At 40.8% G+C, this 24,470-nt stretch overlaps 1 protein-coding gene across 5 annotated transcripts in view; it reads left to right on the forward strand.

The window, feature by feature from the left end:
* The window catches only part of LOC148659269 (semaphorin-4B-like), a 76,469-nt gene that overhangs the window by 23,961 nt on the left and 28,038 nt on the right, over positions 1 to 24,470 (forward strand). For all 5 annotated transcript variants that reach the window (XM_088641335.1, XM_088641333.1, XM_088641337.1 and 2 more), the window contains exon 2: positions 14,359 to 14,677. In XM_088641335.1, coding sequence (XP_088497461.1) covers positions 14,563 to 14,677 — 115 coding nt within the window. In that variant the 5' untranslated portion in view covers positions 14,359 to 14,562. The remainder of the gene's footprint in view (positions 1 to 14,358; positions 14,678 to 24,470) is intronic.

Here is a 24,470-nt window from a genome sequence, read left to right on the forward strand (position 1 = left end):
ACTCCCTGCATTTGTCTTGTGGGTCTCGTATTAAGGAATGCAATTTTGCATTCTTAGTCACTGGAAAACAATCAAATTCAAAATCTGCTGTCATAAGAAGGGGATAGTAATGCTCAGAGACCATTCAGCCTCTTGTAATTATTCCTTTTATTTTAAGAGCTTATTATTTTAAGAGCTTAAGAAAAGAACTCCCCGCCTATGTAAACATGTATTTTCTTCTTCACAAATGTGTTTCTCTTGGGGAGCGGTGGTTTCATGGTTTTATCCTATTCTGAAAGCACACTCCATTCTCTCCAGTTTTCTAATAGGAGCTTGTGTTTGATTTGGGCTGTAGATCTATGAGTCTGGAGATGACTGAACAATGCCTCCAGGGTTAATGAAATTCTATTTCCAATATCCGCCGGAGAAGGCCTCCGCGCAGATGCCTGGATTCTGTCGACGGATGTGTCCAGTACTGGCTGCCTGTCTGTGAGCAGCAATGACAGAGAGGAAGAAAACAAGATAAGCAAAAAGTCTCTGCTTTTATAAACAAACTGTCGGCTCATCTTTGAGAGAGTAGGACTGTCTGAGAGCTCAGGGCCTGTCAGCCCCAGTGTGTGACTTAGCTCTCCTGCCATTCCAGGGGACCTGAAATCTTAATTAACTGAAGTGGGCATCCTGTAGCAGCACAGGTTGAATGAGGAGGCAGGCCTTCAGGAATGGGGGACTTGCCTTTGGCAGATGAGCAATTTAGTGCAGAACAGCACATCCTGCACTTAAACTAATAAGTACAGCTGCAACCCGAAAACACTCTTGGCTTTCACAGAACATATCCAGCTTTGTTACCATTTAAGGACTAATCAGATCACTGCTGTAAACGTGCAACTGTGGCAGCACATTTTCCAACAATTGAAAATGCTCAATTACAGCAACCAGGACTCAAAAATCTCTTCAGGCAGTGTTTTCATGAACAGACAGACAATAGAAAGCGCTTCTCAATGGAGATGTGTCATATTCTCAAACAAGTTCATGAAATACTAAAAAAAACTTTGTAAAGCTTAATGGATATCTTAAAGAGTAATGTTATAATAACTGAAAGCTGAATTCCCTGGATTTGTCAGGTGGTAAGCTGGCCCTGTAGATAGGTGACACATGCCAAGTGTTGCAAGGACCTTGAGCTATAGAATTCTGGAAATTAATTAAATTAATTATTTTATTTTTTTAACTGGGATGCTGATCTCATGGGTTTTTTTTGCAAGACAACTAGACTTCATGCCAATTTTTTTCAGTATTTTTTTTAGAATAAAATGAATTACCAGCTTCACGATTTGTTCAGATATTGAACAGAAGCAAATCAATTAAATTCGTGTTTTATTTAATTTTTCTTTAGTTGTTGCTTGTCCTACCTCATCAGAGTTTATTACTTCACCTTTATTTAAGATTTCTTGAGTTAGGTGGCACAAAAGATACAACCCTGGAGTTAAACAGAAGATGCCATACATTGTTCCATTGGCCAGCCAATTCATAATTGCTTAGACACGGTCTCCCACTGTGCTTAATTAGGCTTGAAATTTTTCCTTAGATAGCAAACTTTTCAAGAGGCACTTACCTCTTAACGTCAATGCTGCATTGAAGGTTTAGATGACATTGCCCAGACCTCATATTAAAGAAGTCTTGTGCAAGCTGAAGTCAGGGAGGTCACTAATCTGTTCGGTCAATGATGACGCAGCATACATTTAAATGTTCATTGAGAATGAGGTGATTCACAATAAAAGGAGATCACCGGTCTATTTAAAAAAGGGCAACAAGACTTGCGATGAATATTTACAGAGGTTGATTCCTGCAAATCCTGATGAAAACAGAGGCAGAGATGAACTTAACTCGCGTGCGATTTGACGAGGTACTACAGCATGTCATGATCACTATTTAATCTCGATTTAATTTTAAATCTCCAGAACAAAAAAGTACACATTCATCAATTATACATGGGGCTTCAGTTTTCTTCGCATCGTGTCAGACCTGCTTCTCTGCTGCTTGTCATACTCCATAGAGAAGTACTGTTTTCATTTACATCCCAGTCTTTGCAGTGAGTCTTGACTGATTATCCATGTTTTCGAACGTTTCATGAGCAAAAGTCCATCTGATTATGTCTCAGATATCAAAGACGACAAGAACCCAGTGGCTATACCTGTTCTCTGACAGTATCCTCATTCTTTTGAGCACAGAATCAATACTGACAGCAGAAGTGTCCTGGAAACGGAGGACTCCTGAATGATGCTCCGAAGGCAGTGGCTTGGAATTCTAAACTGGAGTTGTGCTTGACTTGTACAGTAACTTGACTTACAGCAAGTCTTATGCATGCACTTGAAAAAAATATTTTGTGTTGGCTGTTGGGCTACTGTATATTATTTATTCTTCCACACCTTATTTTTGCAGGCTGTGCGTTGTTGTATCTATGTTCCCTAGGCGATTGTAACTCTTAAAAAGCTGTTTTTAAAAATATCATCCATTTACAATTATTATTGTTATGCCCCGTACTCAGGCAGGCTTTTCTATCCATGTCGTTTCTGGCATCAGTACTGTTTTGTGATGAAGAGAATGAGGAAGCTGTCAGACAACAGGAACAGTGGTTTGGTTCTCGTTGGTTTATGACGTTTTAAAAAACACAGGTTATCGGTTAAGGATATCTAGTTAGACTTCATTTCCTAGAAAAATGTCATGTGTCGAATGAGGCGTTCTTTTGTTCCTGGTTAAATGTGAGAATGAGCTTCCACTCCATTGTCTTGCTCAATACTAGACGGGTGTCATAGGACGTTATTAAAAATAAAATGCAGTAGCTTCTAGTAGGAAAGTATTTCATTCAGTAAAGAAACACTCTGTTGAGAATTTAGCTCTGTATTTAAGATGTTTAGTGTATGGCTGTAGTTTAACCCAAAATTGTTGTATCACCTCTATCATATAATAGTCTTTAAGTGTTATATAACAGGTGAAAGGCTAAGGTCTTGCACTGATGTGAATTTCCCAGTAGCACAGCCGGAATGTTAAGCCAGTGGGAGATCCATTGTATTAACAGCAGAGCTGAAAGACATCTGAGTTTGTCAGTAGTATTGCTAGCTGTGCCAGAACTTTCAGCGTGTGACTCTTTTCTGATTCCCTCTTCCAGGAGCTACTCACATTGTGTTATAAAGTATAACTGAATTCAGTTCTTACAGTATGAGATATCAAAGTGGATGCCAGCATGAATTACACAATTGCTTAATGGTAAGAGAAGCTGTATGCAGGGTTGTTATGCAAGCTTTAAAAAAAGAATTGCTGAAACATTGTTAAGGTGCAGATTTCTTATTCGTAAATCTTGTGTATTGAAGTTCTTCTGTATGTTCCAAAATGTCAAAATGTTGGCCGTATTTACCAGCCCCTTGGGATTTTTGCAAAAAATAAGACTTCTTGACTTACATTACCTGCTTAAATGCCAATATCAGTGTAAATATATATATATACAAGCTATACTGTACAGTATATTTTTCAGATGTGAATGTCTTATTATAAATACTTTTCTGGTTAAATTCAGTGCCTGGAAATGAGAAAACCTGTCCTTCTATAAGACCAGACAACAAGTTTTAATCTCAGGAATGCACTATTTTGTGGAGTGTGAAATTTAAATAGAAGTCATTCGTGATAACTGTCATCTAGACTCTCTTTCAAAAATTACATCTGTTGTGGAAGTCACAATTTGCATAGATTTAAATCTTTCCTGGTCTTTATCCGTAGACAGCAGGTTTGGAGTCAATACTGGCTGTAAAGCAAGGGAAATCTGTTTGCTTACTGCAAAACAGTGGAAAGCCTCTCCAAGTTAGATCAAGTAGCAAAAAGTTAGAGTAAGTGGCAGAAGCACTCATCTCTTCCAAGGAACATATGCTCTTTTTCTTGCTTTGTTGCACTTTATTATGAAGTTATGTTCCTGAAAAAAGTCATAATTTATACCCTCCACGATCTACAGTATTTTGATCATGTAAATTTGCAGTGAGGTCAGGGAAAATGTGTAATTGCAGCCAGCAGGGTGAAACCATGTAGATCACAAGACCAGATTACGTGATCCTGGTGTCATTGCTTCTGGCATCATCCTGGTGTCACCATTCCGGTGATGTGGCTTCTGGATCCTGACCGACTCGCGTGATGAATCACTTGGGCTTGTCACTGTACACCTGCCATGTGATACAACCTCATTTTTCAGTACCCATGGCCTCCAAACAACATTAACGCCCACGTGTGGCTGTTTCGCACACAGAATGTGGTGCTTTCTCAGTGGGACCAAGCTTAATGTAATAAAAAGTAATTTACTGCTTGCCTGGGAAAACCGTGCTTAAATGTTAAAAAGTCCTGAGTACCTTCAACTTTTATTTTGAATGTATAGATATGTAAGACACTGTCTGCTATACTATTAGTAGCTTTTGTCTGAAACATAGGTCTGATTTCTTTTCTTGATAGTGTCACAGAGATGCAAGGTTTTCTAAACAGTGTTACCAAGGTGAAGCTGATAAACAGTGCGGTTAACTGCTCTGTTCCATGTCCCACACCTTATTTAATGTGACTTTAAATATTGGTTTTCCTATCTGAAAGGTGGCCAGGTAGCTGGTGAGAATGTGTTGGTGGATAACAATAAGAATATTAACTGTATTATACCTGTGCGTACTTGCAGCCATAATTCTCCAGGGCTTGGCATACTCAGAGCATTGGGAAAAGTGAAGGTTTCTGGTGCATCTTACTGACCATGAAGTATGTCGTGCAGTGCATGATTTGACTCCTCTTAATGTCCTGCATTGCACTCTGTTGTCTCATTCTTTACTAGACTGTTGTCTGAATGAAACTAGAATGTGGCTTTTGGCCCAAGGATACTATTATCGTATTCTCCTTTTCTCTGTGCACAGCTTATACAGCAAAGTATTTTTATACTACTTTGTGGGAAAGGTTTGGAGGTTAATTCCATCTATAAAAGTTCTGCTGTGGACACATGCAGCTCCTAATAACTGAGATTCCCACTCAGTCGGGATTTTTGGTACCATTCACAGAACACTTTGATTCCAGCTGTGATCTGAAGGTGTATACCTAAGTTGAAAGCGTTGATGGTAATAAGGAGTAAGAAGAGGTTAATTCCACGCTGAAAAGTGAAAAACATTCTTGTGTGTACATTATGACTCTGTAGCTTTCTTCATTTGTCTACACATTGTGCTGTGGCTTTATCTTTTTCTACTTTTCAGTGTGAATGAACCTCTGCTTACTCTTTTTCAGCTCGCATGTGGACATAGCTTCCATACTACAAGTAGTCTTTGATAGTAAGGCACTTGTAAACAGAACCTGGAATTTAGATCTCAAAGACTGGTACTGTATGTGTCATACCAAAACCCTTTTCTGTCAAACAGGAAGCAGTGATTTCAGTAAACAGGGCATCTCATTACACCTCTTATGATACAGCTTCATTGGCTGAATAAATCTTCTTGTCCTGAATAAGATGCTGTAGTTTTAACAGCAACACTCAGCACTGTCACTTGAGATCCCCAGCTTTAATTTGTAAAGCAAATGATCTCTGAAGTGGCATATGGAAGCAATCACAGCAAAACTGCTCACCAAGGAATTTGCTTGAAAAGAAACGTCATTAATTATAGTAAACCAGTACACTCTGTCATTTTGGAGTTTCTCATGGAGCTGTTGTGGGTGGGGGTGTGGGGTGGGGGGGTCCTGAGATTTTTTGTTGTTTTCCAGTGTCCCATTAACTAATTAAATGAACAGAGAAAAAGTGTGTGACTTTGTGAAGTAGTATGGCCAACTGGACTTTTACATAAGGAAACAGATCGTTTGATACGTGTGCTGTGAAATGCTGCATTGCTAGGATAGAAACTCGATAAAAGTGTGCCCTTTGCTCTTTTTTTTAGGAAACATTGCTGGGTTAACTGATTATTTTGTTGAGGAAGCACACAGAGTAGGGGAATAAAACACAAATGATATCTTATCTCCTGCAGATTTCTGACTAACTATGAATTGTCTTCCCGCTTAAGTACTGTATATGGGATGGTACTGATTACCTTTATGACGCAATTCTCAGGTGGTTCAAGTGCTGATTACCGAGATATGTTTTGTACAAGGTTATCACTGCTGTTTTCATGCCACTTGTTTTGAGTTTCATCTAATGGCGTCCAAAGAAAGGAATTCTTTAGAAGGCTCTCTTGTATGAGAGATACCTTGGTCACCTGACTGTGTGAGCAGTTAGAGGCCGAGGCGTTGAGTCTCAGGAAACAAGCGCAATCTCTCACTAGCCCATATATTTGAATCCCCCACAAATCACCTGCTGGACCTTTGAAGGCTGAAAGAACCGCTTGAATAGGGCATGTTTGTATTGCCAAGGGCTCTGGGATATCTGCATCCCAATCTTAGCCCGTTGTTCTGGATCACTGGAGGAGTTTGTAATGAAGATGGTTGTACGTGGGACTGGAGTGCACATTTCCCCCCTTCGTTAGTAGGATTTAAATTTCGAGGATTTTTGTGGCCATTAAAAACCTGACAGAAGTCTCATCTCGTGCTTTTGGCGCCAAACACGCATTGCTTGTCCCTGGCGTGGATTCTTCTGACTGGGAGTTCCTGACATGTTGGCCAGTGTGGTGTGAGAAATCTGGTGACTCAGAGCGCATCAGGCTGGTATTAACACAACAGTGATAAGGACTCGCAGTGTGTCTCCCCACACTCTCATCTGTGTTTTACAAGGAATTTAATAGCATGTTTGTCGTGTCATGTCCAACAGCTGAGGAACTATTCTCTTAATACTAGGTTAGAACAAAGAGGTTACAGTACAAATCCCAGGAATTATTATGAGAAGATGGGAAGAGATTTTATAGGGGGTGGATGACGTACAAACTCTTAGAATACAGGAGCCAGAGTGTATTTATTTACATAAAATATAGTATGGCCTTTGCAGCAATTAGGGTGTGGAAGACTTACTGTGATACAAGAACACACAACTGAGCCATGAATTAGGAATGTGCTATTAAGAATCGTATTTGTTCCTTTCTTCCCAAGGGTATTTTTGCCATTGTAATCTAATAAAGGGAGGGAATTTATTTGTGTGCTAACTAAAACCCAGGGTACACTGTAATACTACCCCTCCTACGAGGGTGCAGAAAACATGATAAAGAAGCAAAAGCCATGGTGCATTTTTGAAAACGGCCATTTCCAGCACTTGCTGTGAAAATTGAAGGAGGTAAGCCTCCTCAAGAGACATAATCCAATGTAAACTGTAGGTCAGTGTGTACAGAAAGGCATTTTCTAAATGAACTCCATTTTCATTATGCGTTTAAAACAGCTTCTTCCTACTATTAAAGGGCGATCATACCACTTTGATGCTCCATAACGTGGTCAAATACACTGAAAAGATGCAAATGCTCATACAGTTAAAATTTAATAACCGTAAAGCATTGAGGGCTCACTGGGGCATGTGACTGCTAACACTGCAGCCTGTAGAATGGTAAATGTGTTTCTGAAGGTGGATTCACTACAGCGTATCTCAGAGCTCCCGAAGAATTTCAGTCCTTTGCAGAATTGCTGTGGCTGGCCCTCCCCTCTCACTTGTTCTGTTTCTTTGGTTTTCTTCTGATCTCGTAAAACCATTTACAGGCTGTTAGTGTTTCTTTGCTTTGCAGGACAGAAACGCATTAATTCCAAACTCTTAGTTTCTTGGCTGATTTACAGTGTGCTTTTCCAGGCGATCATTTAATGGCCTTGCACTGATGAGCCTGAAATGAAAATCATGACCCTCAGAAACACATTAGCCATGTTTCAGCTGTTTCAGCTCTGCGCCTAGGCTCCTGCGAACATATTGTGGTACCCAGTTTATTTTTGTCCCAGGGTTGAATCATTCAGCAAGCTTTACATGCCTGCCGTTCTCTTCTCCTGGCTGGGCTGTGCAGCGCGATTCTTCAGATGACTGTGTGAGCGAGTGGCTGAGCTATGCTGGCTCGGTGGAAATCGGCTCTGTCAGGGCTGACTCCTGAACATGATTTGTTAGTTTTAGAGAGCCTCTCATGCGTTTGGGATAAACTCTGGAGCACCGGCTTCTAAGAAATGCCTTTCCGTGAAATCGCATCATGACAAAATAAACTTAGAGCTCTGCTTCCTTCAGGGGGTTGAGTTTCTGAGGACACTGTTCTTTGGTCAAAAAAATGTCGCTTGGCTTTTATCCATATGTCATAGCACTTAATCTAAAAATCAAGATAAAAACTTAACTTAGTTAATGGAACCATGCTTTATTAAAGCAGACAGACGTCAGAGCTGGTTGTTTTGGTTTCAGCCTGAGAAGATTCTCGAGTAAGTACCGTCTTCCTTACTTCCTTTATGTCCTGTCTAATAAGAACATAAAACTGATCTTTTTTTTTACACTTGATCTTATAATTTTGACTACGGCAAAAGTCCCCAGGGAGGCCCTCCAGAGATGTAACGCAACACCGAAAAGAAAGCAAACACTCACTAGATTCAGAGATAAGCCTGACGTTGGCGGCCAAAAGCACGCACATTGTTCTGAAACGCAGGCTGCAAAGGAACTCGAACATCTGGACAGATCCAAAGATCCAAACCTCCCTGCTCAAAAAGCAAAGAAAACAGGACTCTGAGAACGTAATTCAATCTGTTATGAAATCTTTAATTTTCTGTTTTTTCAGTAAAAAGGGCGTTACGAAATTTTAGAAGGGGTGCAGTATGTGTTGTCCTCATAGATGCTGAAGTGGAGCAATACTCTTAACAGGTTGACTCATAGCCATACTATTAATTTCCTCCAATATGAGGTATATGAAGAGCCTTATTAGCAAATAAATCTCTTTGTCATTGTCAGGCAGTGCTGTCTTATTAATCAAATGAACTGCTTGCACTTGAAAGTTTGTTTTAACCTGTCCATCTCTCTGCCTTGTTGTCCTGTAGCAGCAGGAGAAAACGTTCCAGCAAAGTAGTTTATCAGCTGATTACATCTGGAGCTGAGGGAGAAGACTCCAATTTGCTCATGGCAAAACTGACTAATGATGCTTATCGTTCTTCCCTGAGGCAGTGTGGCGTGGTGTAGGACCTTTGGCAGAGCATGACAAATTCTGTATTGAACAGATGGGCATTAGGAGGAGAGCCTGTCCAAAAGCAGCAGAATTCTCTTTTTTTTTTCCATCCTAGGAATTTTGTCACACAAAAAAGAGCTTGCCGTGAATGTGCGACCTATTCCAATAAATAATTCAATACCAAGCAATGGTAAATGGAGAAGCTGACTAATGCCATTTATTACAGTATATGTTCTGCCAGCAATATCTTTAAGTGAGAGTGTAGCATCCTTGCTTTCTTGTGTCATAAGTGCAAGCGAAATGCACAGAACCCATGATTTGTATAGCACTAGCATGGATGTATAGGACTGGTATGCCTCATATAAGCCTTAAGAACAGGCAACACGTATTTTACACAGACAGTTATAGTTGTCTCGGGCAGGCAACGCAGTCTTGTCATCAAAGCTGAAACCCTGCCTTCTTTGTGAAAATAGCCACTAGCAAACAAATGATATAGATGGCCCTTTTTCTGATCTTCTCACTGTGCTTTATTAACACATGGGTTGTGTTACCCCATACTGGATTTTAAGTCTTGTGCTTTATGACTCAGCTTTTTTTATATTGTATCATTTCCCATTCATCACATTTTCAGTGTTAATCATCAGTTCTCTGTATAACGTTTCAAAGCATTGCAGATGCTATTGCTTAATACTACATCTATCATTATAATGAGTCATTTGCCCTTTCCGTGTCTCATAAAACGACAAGAGGTTTTTGACGCAGAGAATCCAAATATCAGGATCCCTTGCAGGAAAACACGTACCAATTTCAACAGACGTTCTGGAGATCACTTTTATTTCTGAAGGCATTAGTTAACTCAATATCCCTTGGCAAGTGCTATTTTCCGAAGGACTAGACTTTGCACTTTGTGAAGTTTTATAGTTAAAGAATTAATTATCCACGGGCGTCTGAAAATCTGTCATGGGGCAGATGGAGAAGCTTACTTCCTTATTTCTTGTCATTATTGAATGAGCTCAGTCTGTCAAGGTGATCTAGTTCCTGAGGGTGGCTTACACAAAAGTACAGAAAAAACTACTGACTGCAGATAGAAGGGTAGGAGAATTTATAATAAAGTACAGCTGTCCATCGTCAACCACATCTCTCATGCAGTTGGCAAAACCTCAGCTGGTAAATACTTGAGTATATGGGAAATAAGGGTTAGGTTCCCACAGTCCACGTTACTTGCATCAAAGACTAACGTAACACACAGATTTCTCAAGAGAAAATGACAGATACATTATTATGAAAGTAATATGTTGTAATTGAATTATTTAAGGACAAATGATTGAAAATAGCAAAGGGAATAAACATGCTTAAGAGAACACAGAGAGGTGCACAGGTGAGCCCCTAGCTGGGTGGAGGGTCGCCGGTGCATGAGTAAGGCAAGAAAGTAACACAGGGTCACGAGAGGGTGGAGACGCATGCTTTTCAGACGTTTCAGTGGGCAGAACCAGGTAAGTGCAAAGGCTTTCCCATGGTTGGGAAGACTGGACCTCAATAAGGAAACAATGCATGAGCAAGGGTTGTCCCATGGTCTGGAAGACCTTAATATGGAAACCATGTGTGAGAGAGGGTTTGTCCAAGACCGCGATGACTGGACATATAAACCATGTAAGAATGAGTTCTGTGGTTGGTGAGGGAAAGCTGTATGGAGTCCTTTTTAAGATACATGCAAGATGACCTCGGAAAGATCAGGATGCTGTACTAATTAGAGACCTTTCCTGCGTTTCATTATTCCAGTCTTAGGGGTCATGTAGGTTACCTGAACATATCTCTCAGACACTGAGATAGAATGTGCTTAAGAAAAATGTTAAAACTATCAAATGCATCAATACATTTGCACTTATGTCGCTCTTGATACAGGAAGCCAGGTCAATGACTTGTGCAGTAATGCTGTTGAAAGTCTGAGAGAAGGGTTTTGCTTGTGGCAGAATGATTACAGGGCAGAAGTTGAGCAGTGAAACACTGTATGAGTAACAAATCTCCAATCCCACTAATAACACCAAAGTTTTTGGATGTTACAAGGTACAATGAGGCTTCCTCTGTTGAATTAGAGAGGACAAAAAATCAATCTTGTTATTTGTTATGTTTTATAGACTATAAAAAAGGGGAAATATTATCTTTGTTAATGCTCTGCTTCACTTCAGATTTGTAAGGTCAGTCTTGATGGCCCTACTTTTTTTTCTTGGTCCTAATGTCGATTTTTGGTTTCTGTTGCAGAAGCTCTCATCCAATATCTTAAAGCGTGGTTTAGATTAAAAATGTAGAATTTAAAAATGTCCTTGAAAACCGTGTAATGTTTACATGTTACAGATGTTTTTACAATTATGTTTTCTCTTTTCCAATTTGCTTGATATAGCAAACTAAGTTGGAAATTGCTGTTTTCAGAATAAATAATGTGATTGATCTGTGAGAGACAGGGAGGCTTTGTCTGATACCTGGGTATAAGAATACACAATTACATCATTGACTTTTTAATAGTGATTTAAAAACCATTAAGGGAACAGATTCCCTAATGAGTGTATTTAAATCTCACTCTGCAAATGCAATTCAATGGAAAACCACTTATGTGTACTATGTACAAAAGATATGAACTGATGGACATGCTAGTCAGATTCCTTTCAGTTAACCCAGATCTACTTTGGCCTGATATTGTGTTGGATTTTCACATTTTTCCAGTTGCTCACCAGACTCATCGCATACTTATTTGTGGTTTCAAAGAAATTTTGTGTTTTTCAACTGAGCAAAGGGAAACTCTTATTGAGGATAATCTTGGGAATCCGGTTAGAAAAAAAGTCTCGATGCATGCAGGGTGCATAAATCCAGTGTTTTAGTCAGTAGGTTTTCATCTGGCCAGATTACTGTACCCGTGGAATGTGAGGGTCAAACCATTTTCCATTTACTCTGAGAAGTGTGACTCCTCAGCATGAGGTGGCTTGACTTTGTTTTAAGTTTATCTGAGTGATTTTTATCTACAGCAGGTGAATCGGGTATTTGGTTAATTTGTGGTGGTGTGATTCTGCTCCCTTAGAATTAGTCTCCGAAGAGACTTTAAAAAGATTATCAGTCTGTCAACCTATGAGCTTTGGATCCCACAGATTACCAGTGATTCTGTATGTTTACTTACAAGGAAAATTAAAGCAGATAAAGAGTTTCTGTGTGCAGATCTACTGTAAACAGTCTCCAAGTATGGAAAACATTTTCTGCATTTATTTTGTTATATTGGGGTAATTTACTAAAATACCATATTATAAAGATATTAAGCAGCAATGTTTCTTCTGTAGGTTTCATTACCTTGGATTGTCCAATGTGTATTTGGCTCTGTCAGTTTTCTTTGTACATTGCCACAAAACGAAAGCACGGCTCCTTCCTGACATCGGATAATTTTGGCTACCTCCAAAGTAGCGTGTGGCTTATTAAGAGTCTAATTCAAAACAGGTTCTGGGTGTTGAAAATGAAGTCTTTTACCAGAAAGCCATTAAACCTCAGGACATGCATGACAAATTAAGATAAGTGGCTCTGGTCTGTTACGGGTGTTAGGAAAGTGGTAGATCAGTGAGCAAATGCAATGCAAATCGCAGCACATGGTACAAGCATTAAAAAGGAAGGCTCCACAGCCGAAACGTGTTTCCCTTCTTTTCTTTTCAGCACGGAATAAACCTGTTACCTGAAGAAATGTGTACAATAACTGCTGTAGTCGGTATATATTGCCTATCCATTCACACAGACCTGCGATCCTTGGTCATGTAAAACAGTCACCTTGTCTTTCATGTATCATCCAATTTGCATGCAGGCTGAGCCAAAGTGTTAGTGAAGAAGTTTGAGCTTGGGACAGGTGGTTGGTCACTCATGCCAATCTCAGATGCACCTGATGCATCTGCTGCCCTAATTTAACGTGTCTTGTCTGAGGATAGGAGTGAGCATAAGCAACTGACATTTAGGGTTTCCCAGAAAAGACTCCCTTGTCTTCCTTCCTTCATATACAGGCACCCCACAAAGTTGGTAGAGCAGCTTCTCACCAGGACTAAAAGGAATGGCAGGCTTGTTTGTGTTGTTCACTGAAAAGCCCTGCAGGTTCATTTTGGCATCAGCATTAAGAGCTAGCAGGAGAGAGAACGAAAGTTCTTTGTTGTCTCAGTTTCTTTTTGAGTCACAAGTTTGTTAGTATATCTGCACAGGAAGTTAAGAGTTAATTATTTTTCATCCTCGAAAGTGTGGGCTGCTGTCTTTTGCTTTTGTTTCTGGCAATTCCTGGTACTTACGATAAAGGGAAAGGAATAGGATAGTAATTGAAGACAGACATGAGGTTTTTGGTAAAAGAACACTATTAGTATGCTTGACCTCCAAGTTACCTTTTGTTTGCATGAGTTCTCCTGATGTTCCTCCTAAACATTAAACAGTGCCCACTAATTTGGGAATCAACATTCCCCCTTCAGTGTCTGATCTTCATTTCTGCTCAGGCTCAGCAATGCGTGTTTTTTACAATGCAAAATAATGGTTTTTGTATGAACCAAACATATGTGATTTACATCAAGATTGTTTATATCTGCTACATTATTATATATTGTAACAAAATAAGAGAACAAAATGATTAATTGTGTGTCTTTGGGGCTTTGAGTAGGTTAATACTTCTGTGAAAACAGCACAGACTTTAACACTGCTCAAGGTATTGATCACACTTTGCACTCCACTGAAACAGTTCTCATTTATTGTTTCTGTGGAATTCTCAGTGGTTTCCATTGTAATCAGCATAATCTCATCGCAAAACTCTCTGATCATTGCATATTGCTGGCACGAAGCAGTGGTGTGGTTTAACTTCTCCTGAGAAGGCTAGTGAAGGACAGCGAATGGCAAACAGAACAGAAAGATGGATTATGATGCCAATAACTCTTTCTTCTTCCTGTGCTGTCAGGTAGATCTGATGTCTTTCTTCAGAAAGCAGATCCTGTGAAACAATGTGCCTGCAAGAGACTTTGCCACATGATTGTAAATGCAGGCAGGATCTATTGATCATTTAGAATTTAGTCTGGCTTGTGTTGTGGATCTCATGGGTTTGAATTTAACCTTTTAAATTTTTGCTTTGCTATAGTCGCTTTTATTGTCATTGCCTGGGGGGTGGAATCGGGCAACAGCAATGAAAGCACAATCAGTCAGACAAAGCAAAACTTTCTTAGTAAATTAGTTTTCTTTTTGTTTCATTTTTAGCGACGCCGTTTTTGCCACAAAGTGAATGATCGTGATTTCTGTCTTGTCTCCACAGATGTGATTGAAGGAGAGGAAGCCCAGAAGCCTGCCATGCGTGTTTGTGTTAAAAGAAGCCCGTGAAGACCCTTTTGCCTCAGAACAAAGTGCCGCTTGGGGATCCAAGCCCAGTGCTGAGCAGTACCGAGATTTAATTATTTCTGGGAACGAGCTCCCATATCTGGGGAGATTGACACATCTGCAGCTCTGCTCTTGAGTAGCCATGCGGATTATCGGTGCCCATCCGTTCATTCTGTGTGCCACAGCACTATTTGCAGTCGTCCATGCAGCTGCTGCAACAGATCTGGACATCACCCCTCGCATCAGCTTTCTGTACAGTAAGTAAAAGTCCCACTTGTACCCTAACGAGGCGGAGAGAGCCCTGCTTTCCTGATCAGAGCACACCACGTGCTGTAAGGATTCTATGAGTTGGAACCTCTACTCTACCATTTATTTATTTTTTTGATGCCACTTTCTGCAACTTTGTTTACATGGAAAGACTCTTAATAGCCCCAGAGGCCTGCCAGCTGGGGTGAATGTTATAATATAAATCAGAAACACAGCAGTCGCCTGCAATTGCGTGTGTGCAGGAAAGGGAGAAATAACTTTAGAAATGTACACAAGGAACCACAAGAACATCTTTGTTGTCTTTTAGAGTCTGCAGTTGCTGCTGACCTTGGCGTGCTGGTTATCAATTTACTGGACGCTCCATAATGCCACTTGGTTTGGCTGTTTTCTTTTGTTTTTTGATCTACAAATAAAAGCAGCTTGAGTTGACCCTAGCTGTCTGAGGTGATGGAAGCTCTCGTCTTGCCTGAGGCTTATACAAGGCTCAGTGATTTTCCAAAGCCCTACCGCTTGCTGGGTGTTGATAAACGGTAAAACGATCCTTGGGCTGTAGCAGGAAAGCCCCAGGAGAAAGTTGTTTCTGGTTTTTCAGTAGTTGGACTCGTGGCTGTGTCTTAACTTGAAGTCCTAGATTCTTTTATCCAGTGATTAATCTGCGATGCTTATTAAACTGGAAATAAATTGAATTAAATTTGACCTTCTAAAAACACCACAGGTCCCTGTCACAGCTCAGGGTCCTATGGCTTCCTTTTCAGTTGATCATCAGGAAATAAGTGAAAGCTGCTACAAGTAGAAACTAGTGCTGCATTAAGACACATCCAGTTTTGTCTTGAGTAAGTTATTTATAACCCTCAGTCGGTGTCACCAGTGCAGTTGGTGCTCTTTTTTTAATCTCTTTGGGTTTTCCATGTGCGTGACAGCGTGTCACCATGTGTTAACAGGTTGCTTGTGTCACTGGTTTCACCCACGCAAATGGGCGCAGCCAGGCAGGTGTTTTGGGATGTGCAGCAACCATTTAAAAACAGCAGTGCTATGTTGGGATACTGGCACATATGCTCTATTAAATCACCTCCCAGCACTGTCAAATCGATTCCCAAGACCGGGTTCATGCCAGCTTGAGTAAAGTGAAAAATCTTGTTTTATTTATTTATAACTCACTCTTTCCATTTAGGTGTGTTACCTTGGTGTAGAACAACACTTGGTGCTGAGCCAAGAGAACCTCTGTTTTTCTTGGCTGGCTGACAGATGTGGTTTGTTTTCAGGTTTTAACGGGTGGTTGTTAATGCCAAAGGTATTAGGAGAATTGTTTTCTGAGTAATTGAAAACAATGGGGAGCAGTAATTGTAAACATCGGTCGGTCTTGCACAAGAACACCATGTTATGTCTCTGACTGCCGGCGTTGTGTTTACAGGGTTTTAAATTATGTGGAATCTTTTCTCTCTAGATCGACTAATGTAATCTTTTAAAAAAGACTAAAAAAGGCCTGATATCTCCCTCCACCACCATCTATAGTTCACTTTGACTGTCATTCTGAAACACGCGTGACTTATTATCATCAGTATTATCATATGCAGAAAGTTCACAGAGGTGTCAACACAGCATTTTCCATTATATGGAAGCACAGTTACAGCATTTGAAAGTCCTGTTAATTGATACTGTAGATGCATTGTGGGACTTGATACTCATGTAATTGGAGACAGGTAGTGACGTATGGCTGTAAATTACGGCTAATTTGCGATAATTAAATCATTCAGCAAGTGTGTGTGTACGTTGTCAAGGTAATTCTTCTTCATGAAAAAGGTTGTCCATTCTTCAGGGCTGTTGCTGATTTTGCTTGTAGATTTGCAGTAACCATGTAAATCTCAAAGCTCAGCAAATATAGAACCACATGTGCTGTGTCTGACCTGCTAAAGGAGCTGCGGAGTGGAGTGAGCTCAATGTGTGGTGATCATTTCTTTCTTTCTGAGCCTGCAAGATTTTAAACCCGTCACCGCATTTCAGGTAGCACAGCCTGTCTGAGCATGATTGCGTCCTCCTTGAAGATGTTTCTTAATCACAATCTCACTCACCTGCCAGCCTACACAAGGAGCCTACAACACCGTCTTGATTAAGCACTTCAGAGAAAATACAAGCCGTCCATTACAAGAAGACCCATAAGCCTGAACTTTGTGTCTACATTAAATGGCTGACATAAATATTTGCATTAGGCTGGGGCCTACAGTACATCTTCTTCTACATGAAATTAATGCAAAGCAGAATGGAACTGCTAACATCAATACAGAAATACATATCGGCAGGTACCTTAAAATAGGATCAATCAGAGATAAGATGTCAACTCTGTTTATTTTTGTGATGTTTCTTCAGAAAACATATTTATTCTAACCAGCCTGAGATTAGTTCTGTAATCCTCAACTGCAGCGTGAATCTCACTGTGGCACTGCGGATATGCTGCACAGCAAGACATGGCAGGGGATGTGATGAGGCTGTCAGAATGACAAGATGGGCAGAAGGTGGGGTTTGCAGGGTGAATGACAAAAATGTGACTTGCTAACACAGTGTTTATTGTAGCACAGCCTAGACTTTTCAGCGAGCATGCCCTTTATTCTGAAGGTACAACATGCAGCCAATCACTTGCTGGTCCTGGGGGACAGGACCCCAGGACCCCAGGGCCCCAGTAATTCAGCAGATCACTTTCGTGCTATGAAACAACTAAAACGTGTTTCCCACCCTCTCTGATTTACCCCAGCACCAGGACTATGGACAGGCCACATGTGGAAGTGAGGAAGACACTGTGTTATCAGGTCGCGTGTCCTGCTGCTCCTGATCACCTGAAAGAGCAGTATTGGTGAGCCTCTATAGGAAGCAATATCACCTTCCTTGTGAGGACTCCCGCTCCCAATGAAAGAGCTAATCTTTCTTGTATAATTAATGGAGATTTAGAGGGGTTATATTGATGTGCCTATCAGATGAGACTCAAGGGACTTCACACTGTCCACACACTGATGGCAGTTTTTATCCTTCTGCCCTTTGACCTGTCTGCGTATTTAACCTTTTAATGGGCCATTTAAAGGGTTTTTAATAGATGAAAACAAATACTTTAATTTAAAGTGCAGTTCAAATGACAATGCTACTGATTCTATAGTCAATACCACCAATTCTTTTTCTTCTTTCTACATTCTGCTTTTTGCTATTATTATTTAAACAGAGGTATCAGATAAAATCAGACATCAGGAGTTAAGCAAGGTTGGGCCATGTCAGTACTGGGGCTAGAGCCCTCCAAGAAAAAACAGGTTCCTATTGCTAATGGTACCGGTGGACCAGTAGGCATCCCTTTCCGCTTTGGACCAGAATCTCCACATCAGTGCTCCAGTATGGTACCAGGGAACACTGGGCTGTAGGAAGTATTGTCTTTCAGATCCTCAGATATTTAAGTCATGGCTACATGATTATTAAAGATCCAAAGGCATTTTTCAAAAGAGTAGGGGTGTTAAGCCCATTATCCTGCCTTAATGTGCTTGTGCACCTGAAGCCTACCCTAATGTTTCCCCTAAATTCAATTGGTGGAGCATGTCTCATTGATCGTCTGTGCAGTGAGGCTACTGGTGCAGAGCGGCTGCTGTGTGTCACCCAGGCTGTTGCTGCACCTCAGTGGGGAAAGAAGGGAGTCCCCTCCTGTATGGGGCGTACTTGGGGTCCTATGGTTTGAAACCCTAAAGAAATGAAGTGATTATTTCACTCATAATGCACCTGCTATCAATGAGTTTCAGTTTTATGCTTAACATATAGAATCATGATCTATCTGTGTAACAGTGGATTATATAATCAAAAATGGAAGTTAATGGAAAACAATAGTCTTAAATGAAGTGTCAGTGTGTATTCTCTATGCCCTGACCCTCTAACACTCCTGTCGGCATGGAGCACTGGGTCATGACAGAGGTTTAGACACGCACTGTTGCCTGTCAAAGAACTTGGGACAGCACGCGTGCTGCCTTTGAAAACCTGCCAGGCCCCCTTAGACAAAGTGTAGAAAAGTATCATAGAGTAGAATATACTTCCTAAAAAGCTTTGGAAACTTTTCTTTCCAATTGTGCTGAACCTGCGCAAAGTCTAAGAAATTGTAGACCCTTTAAAACAAGGGTATTGCATTCAATATTACATGTATCGTAAGGAAACTTGCATGAAAAAAGGTGTATAAGACAAGCCAGAGACACCAAGAAAGGAAACGGACTGCTTTACACTGAATTAAGCTCTTCTTTTGTATTAATTTGTTAGGTTTTCTATTTCTAATTTCTCTAAAAAGACACTAAAAGAGCCACAAAGTATTCTATAGACTGACTTTAATATAGAGTAATATGTATTTCAGTGTTTTTCAGAAGTATAAACTGTTATAGAATTAGTATAGTTCTCATATTCTGTAGTTATGCAGTTTCCATAATAGTAATTATATATTTGTTCAGTTTTCTTAGCAGTAAAAAAACAAGCAGAGGCTAAATAAGAGCACTAAAAGAAGAAGATACCTTGCCTGTGGAGCCTTCAGCTGTTCTGTTTTTTCTTCTTTCTTTGTGCTTTCTGGCATGAAATGAACCTGTTTATTCCCTTGCACTCACGCAGCAGCTTCTCAGTAGTAGTTCATGTTCAGACAGAGTTTATAGGAGTGACACACCACTTGGCAGTAGGACAGCAGGAGTTGTATGTTGTTTTAATTTGTGGCTGCACGTTTTTTCTAGTGTGATGAAAGCACGGCTTAAATTGCGCATATCCTGGTTTTCATGTGACCTGCAACTGTCTGAGAAGTGACCCACTTCCCGCTGCCCAAACAAATGGTCATTTATGATAGGCCTTATTTACTGACCTTCATCATATACAGGTTCCATCATTGAACCAATGCTTATAAAAAAAGCCTTTTCCAATCATTTGGATGAGTTCATGCTGAAATTTGTGGAATGGGTTCTGTTTTGTTAAACTGCAGCTTTTTAATGTTGTAAGAAGTGGACATCAAGGAAGACAGCCCAACACTTGAGAGCAGAAGAGGATAGATGGGAAATAAAATTACTGAAGTAAGTGAGTTTATCTGGCTTTTAATGTACAGGCATCTTTAGATGGCTAATAAAAAGCCTTGCTCATCTTGAATATAAGATCATATCAAATGTCACAAACGAGAAGAGGCTGTTCAGCCCATCTTTGGTACTTGCTAAAGTTGATCTCATACAGCTGTTTCATGACAGCAGCCAGGGTATCGATTTCAGCAACGTGTCTGGGTAGGTAGTTTCAGACTTACACAATCCTTTGCATCAGGAAGCGCCTCCTACTCTAGGTTTTAAATGTATTTCCAATGATTAAAGAACCTCTGCCAAGAACCGATCATGCCACTGTCAAATTTGTCTTAGATGGAAATTATGTAATATAATTACAGCTGCAATTTTCAGTTTTTCCGAACCTGAAATATTTGGAAATGCTTTCGCCTTGGAGTTCATTGTTCTCATTTTTAATTATTTTTTTCAAAAGCTCTTGGCTTAGCTGATTGTCGTGGCTCCATATTAACTATAATCCTTCTGATAGCAATGCTAGAGTAATGAGTGCTCTTATACCTTTTGCGGTTCTAACTCTATGAGTACCTTTTTTATAACTTTTTGATATTCATTCTCCCACTCTCCAGTGCTGCCAGAGACAGAGTTGGTTTTACTGACTCTGCGGCCATATGTTAAGTGAAACTGCACGTGGTCATCTGTATTCCATTACATTCCAGGAGACCTCCAAGCAGATTCTCGAGCATCTGGCAATCTAGAAGAAGCCCTAACAGTTTAAAGAATCTCCTTTTTCAGTCCTCTAGCCTTGATGTCATAACACAACCCAGATGCCCAGTACTCTGCTTTCTCCTGGGCTGGGCTGCCTGAGCCCGGCCCTCCTTTTGCAGGGCGCGTTTGTTATCCAGCACTCAATCATTTTACATCTTGAGGGCTACAGCAGTCACAGAACCGGTCCGTAGGAGGATAATAACCGTCTGTATAATTCATTTTTCTGGAGGGTGTATGGGAGCATGTGCAAACGGCTCATCTGATAATTGCTTTTGCTTTCCTTCTCTCTTTTCCATTACGCTATGGATGGGCAGTGATCTGACCTGGCTGACATCTCGCCCCTGTTGTTTGGGAGTTTACTCTATAAAGATAAAGCAGTTGAGCTACTGCAGGTCCCCGAGAGGCAAAGCAGTTGCTTCTCTGCTGCTGCTGTTTGGTATGTCTTCTCATCGCTGTGCTGCCACCGCCCAGGTTTGGCTCTGCATTTCTGAATAAGGGAGGGTGCTGCGCAGCTCAGGGTTAGCTTCTGTACGGAACATGGCGCCTGAAAGACATCAAACCGCAGAATGGCCAATAAAAAGGTCAAAGGCAATTTTCTTTTTGTTTTATCCACTTCCAGGACACAATGGGGAACTTGGCAAATGTTTAGTTTTTGAAGAAGAAAACATTTGGGAATTGTGTGTATATTCATCACTCCTATCTGCTTGTGTCTGGGCAATAACCTTGTTTCCAACTAACATCTGGTTGCAGATGTGCATCAGGCGGCCTCCCTGAGGGGAGAGAAGAGAGAACCCATCTGGGACTGACCTCACAGCGCAGGTGGAAAGACCATGATATCCCAGCGTCAAACAGCACCTGATCTGTAATGATAGTCACTCTTTCCTCGCCTCTCTCCTCTCTGGTTTTAAGCTTCCTCTACCTCCCACGCAACCAGCCTGCCTGCTCTTGCACTTGCGGGCTGGCAGCCTCACTAATGACCCAACAGTCCTTAATTTCTTTTGTTTCCTCTATCCCGGTGGGCATTTAGGGATATATCTGTGCTTCTGTCATTTGATGGCAGCTGATCGAAAGCACTTATCAGGGTGTCGTCCCAAATCTCATAAGTTATGGTTAACATCACTGCTATTCCTAATGGATGTAACGCGTGCCAATGTTTAAAGTCAGTGTGCTGCTCATGCACACAGTGTTCAGAAATTCAACTCCTCTTTTGGGAAATGTGTTGAATTACTAAATTAGTAACTACCTTTTCTAGCTAAAAGAATTACAGTTACTGACTTAATCCACCTTATAATAATAATTGCTTACACTTATATAGCGCTTTTCTGGACACTCAACTCAAAGCGCTTTACAGGTAATGGGGACTCCACCCTCCACCACCACCTTGACTCATTCGTTTTCTATAGTAATGTACAGTGGTGTGAAAGAGTGTTTGTCCCCTTCCTGATTTCTTATTTTTTTGCATGTTTGTCACACTGAAATGTTTCAGATCATCAAACAAATTGAAATATTAGACAAAGATAACACAAGTAAACACAAAATGCAGTTTTTAAATGAAGGTTTTTATTATTAAGGGAAAAAAAATCCAAACCTACATGCCCCTGTGTGAAAAAGTGATTGCCCCCCCTGGTAAAACATAAATCAATCAATGTGGTTTATCGCATCTTTGGAAAGCTGAGTTCAATTTAACTAGCCACACCCAGGCCTTATTACTGCCACACCTGTTCTCAATCAAGAAATCACTTAAATAGGACCTGCCTGACAAAGTGAAGTAGACCAAAAGATCCTCAAAAGCTACACATCATGCTGCGATCCATAGAAATTCAGGAACAAATGAGAAACAGAGTAATTGAGATTTATCAGTCTGGAAAAGGTTATAAAGCCATTTCTAAAGCTTTGGGACTCCAGCGAACCACAGTGAGAGCCATTATCCACAAATGGCGAAAACATGGAACAGTGGTGAACCTTCCCAGGAGTGGCCGGCCGACCAAAATTACCCCAAGAGCGCAGCGACGACTCATCCGAGAGGTCACAAAAAACCCCACAACAACATCCAAAGAACTGCAGGCTTCACTTGCCTCAGTTAAGGTCAGTGTTCATGACTCCACCATAAGAAAGAGACTGGGCAAAAATGGCCTGCATGGCAGAGTTCCAAGACGAAAACCACTGCTGAGCAAAAAGAACATAAAGGCTCGTCTCAATTTTGCCAGAAAATATCTTGATGATCCCCAAGACTTTTGGGAAAATACTCTGTGGACTGAAGAGACAAAAGTTGAACTTTTTGGAAGGTGTATGTCCCATTACATCTGGCGTAAAAGTAACACAGCATTTCAGAAAAGGAACATCATACCAACAGTAAAATATGGTGGTGGTAGTGTGATGGTCTGGGGCTGTTTTGGTGCTTCAGGACCTGGAAGACTTGCTGTGGTAAATGGAACCATGAATTCTGCTGTCTACCAAAAAATCCTGAAGGAGAATGTCCGGCCATCTGTTCGTGACCTCAAGCTGAAGCACACTTGGGTTCTGCAGCAGGACAATGATCCAAAACACCAGCAAGTCCACCTCTGAATGGCTTAAAAACAAAATGAATACTTTGGAGTGGCCTAGTCAAAGTCCTAACCTGAATCCAATTGAGATGTTGTGGCATGACCTTAGAAAAACGGTTAAGGTTCGAAAACCCTCCAATGTGGCTGAATTACAACAATTCTGCAAAGATGAGTGGGCCAAAAATCCTCCACAACGCTGTAAAAGACTCATTGCCAGTTATCGCAACCGCTTGATTGCAGTTGTTGCTGCTAAGGGTGGCCCGACCAGTTATTAGGTTTAGGGGACAATCACTTTTTCACACAGGGCCATGTAGGTTTGGATTTTTTTTTTGCCTTAATAATAAAAACCTTCATTTAAAAACTGCATTTTGTGTTTACTTGTATTATCTTTGTCTAATATTTCAATTTGTTTGATCTGAAACATTTCAGTGTGACAAACATGCAAAAAAATAAGAAATCCGGAAGGGGGCAAACACTTTTTCACACCACTGTATGTTCCGTACTTGTAGCTGCAATTCTAGTTTCATGTGGAATTGAAGTGTAGGCATTTCTTGATGCACTTGGCTTTTAAATGTCTTTTAAATGGACTTAGAACTGTTCAGTGCTGCTGAGCTGTATCTGCTCTGCTCATTTCCCTGAGCCACGGTCAGTGTGAAAGACTGCATGGACAAAAAGCTGCTGATCTTGGCTGGCGCTGAGCACTTTATGGACTCCAGTTGAAGTCTTATGCAGCAGTATTCAGTTTTGCTGATTTTGTTCCGGATTTTTCTCCCTAGCGTCGTGTGTGTTTAGCAATGAGCGCGTGGCACTGCCACATTAAAACAGACATTTCTGCCAAGTCGCCAACATGGGTTTGAGATGACATTCGCCACTGAAAAATGCGACACAAGCAGAGCAGCTGTTAGCTTGGCCTTGTGAGGAATGAGTGGCCTGATGCAGACGCTTAGACAAAAAGTTACAACAGTGGTGTGGACAATCTGCAGTCTGGACTCCTCAATGTTGGTGAGGTGTTCATTGTAACGTGACAGGGTCTGAAGGGCTTGACCTGCCCTGGCATTATCCTGGGAACCCTTAAACCTGATGCCTGATTGTCTGGAAACTTCCCTAACTGCACTGACTGTTCTTGATTCAGTCCTGTGCAGGTTTGTTTCCATTCAAACTTCAGAGACTTGAAGTCACTTAGGCGAGCAGTTTCCAACATGTTTAAGAGAATTAAGTAGTTTAAATGAATTCTGTTATTAGGTCAGTTAAGGATTCGACTGGGTAAGTGAAGGCTCAGCTGGAACAAAAACAAGCAGGGCCTCCTGGATTGGCAACTGCTGCCTTAGGGGCTTCCAGAACTGCTAGCAGAGTTAATAAACTAAAGAACTGCCACCCAAACTGACGTCAACACTGCATTCAGACCTTTGACCTCTGCAAATAAAAGAGAAACCATAAGACCTGGA

The sequence above is a fragment of the Lepisosteus platostomus genome, chromosome 7 (assembly GCF_059453375.1).
Source record: "Lepisosteus platostomus isolate fLepPlt1 chromosome 7, fLepPlt1.hap1, whole genome shotgun sequence".
Taxonomy (NCBI): Eukaryota; Metazoa; Chordata; class Actinopteri; order Semionotiformes; family Lepisosteidae; genus Lepisosteus; species Lepisosteus platostomus.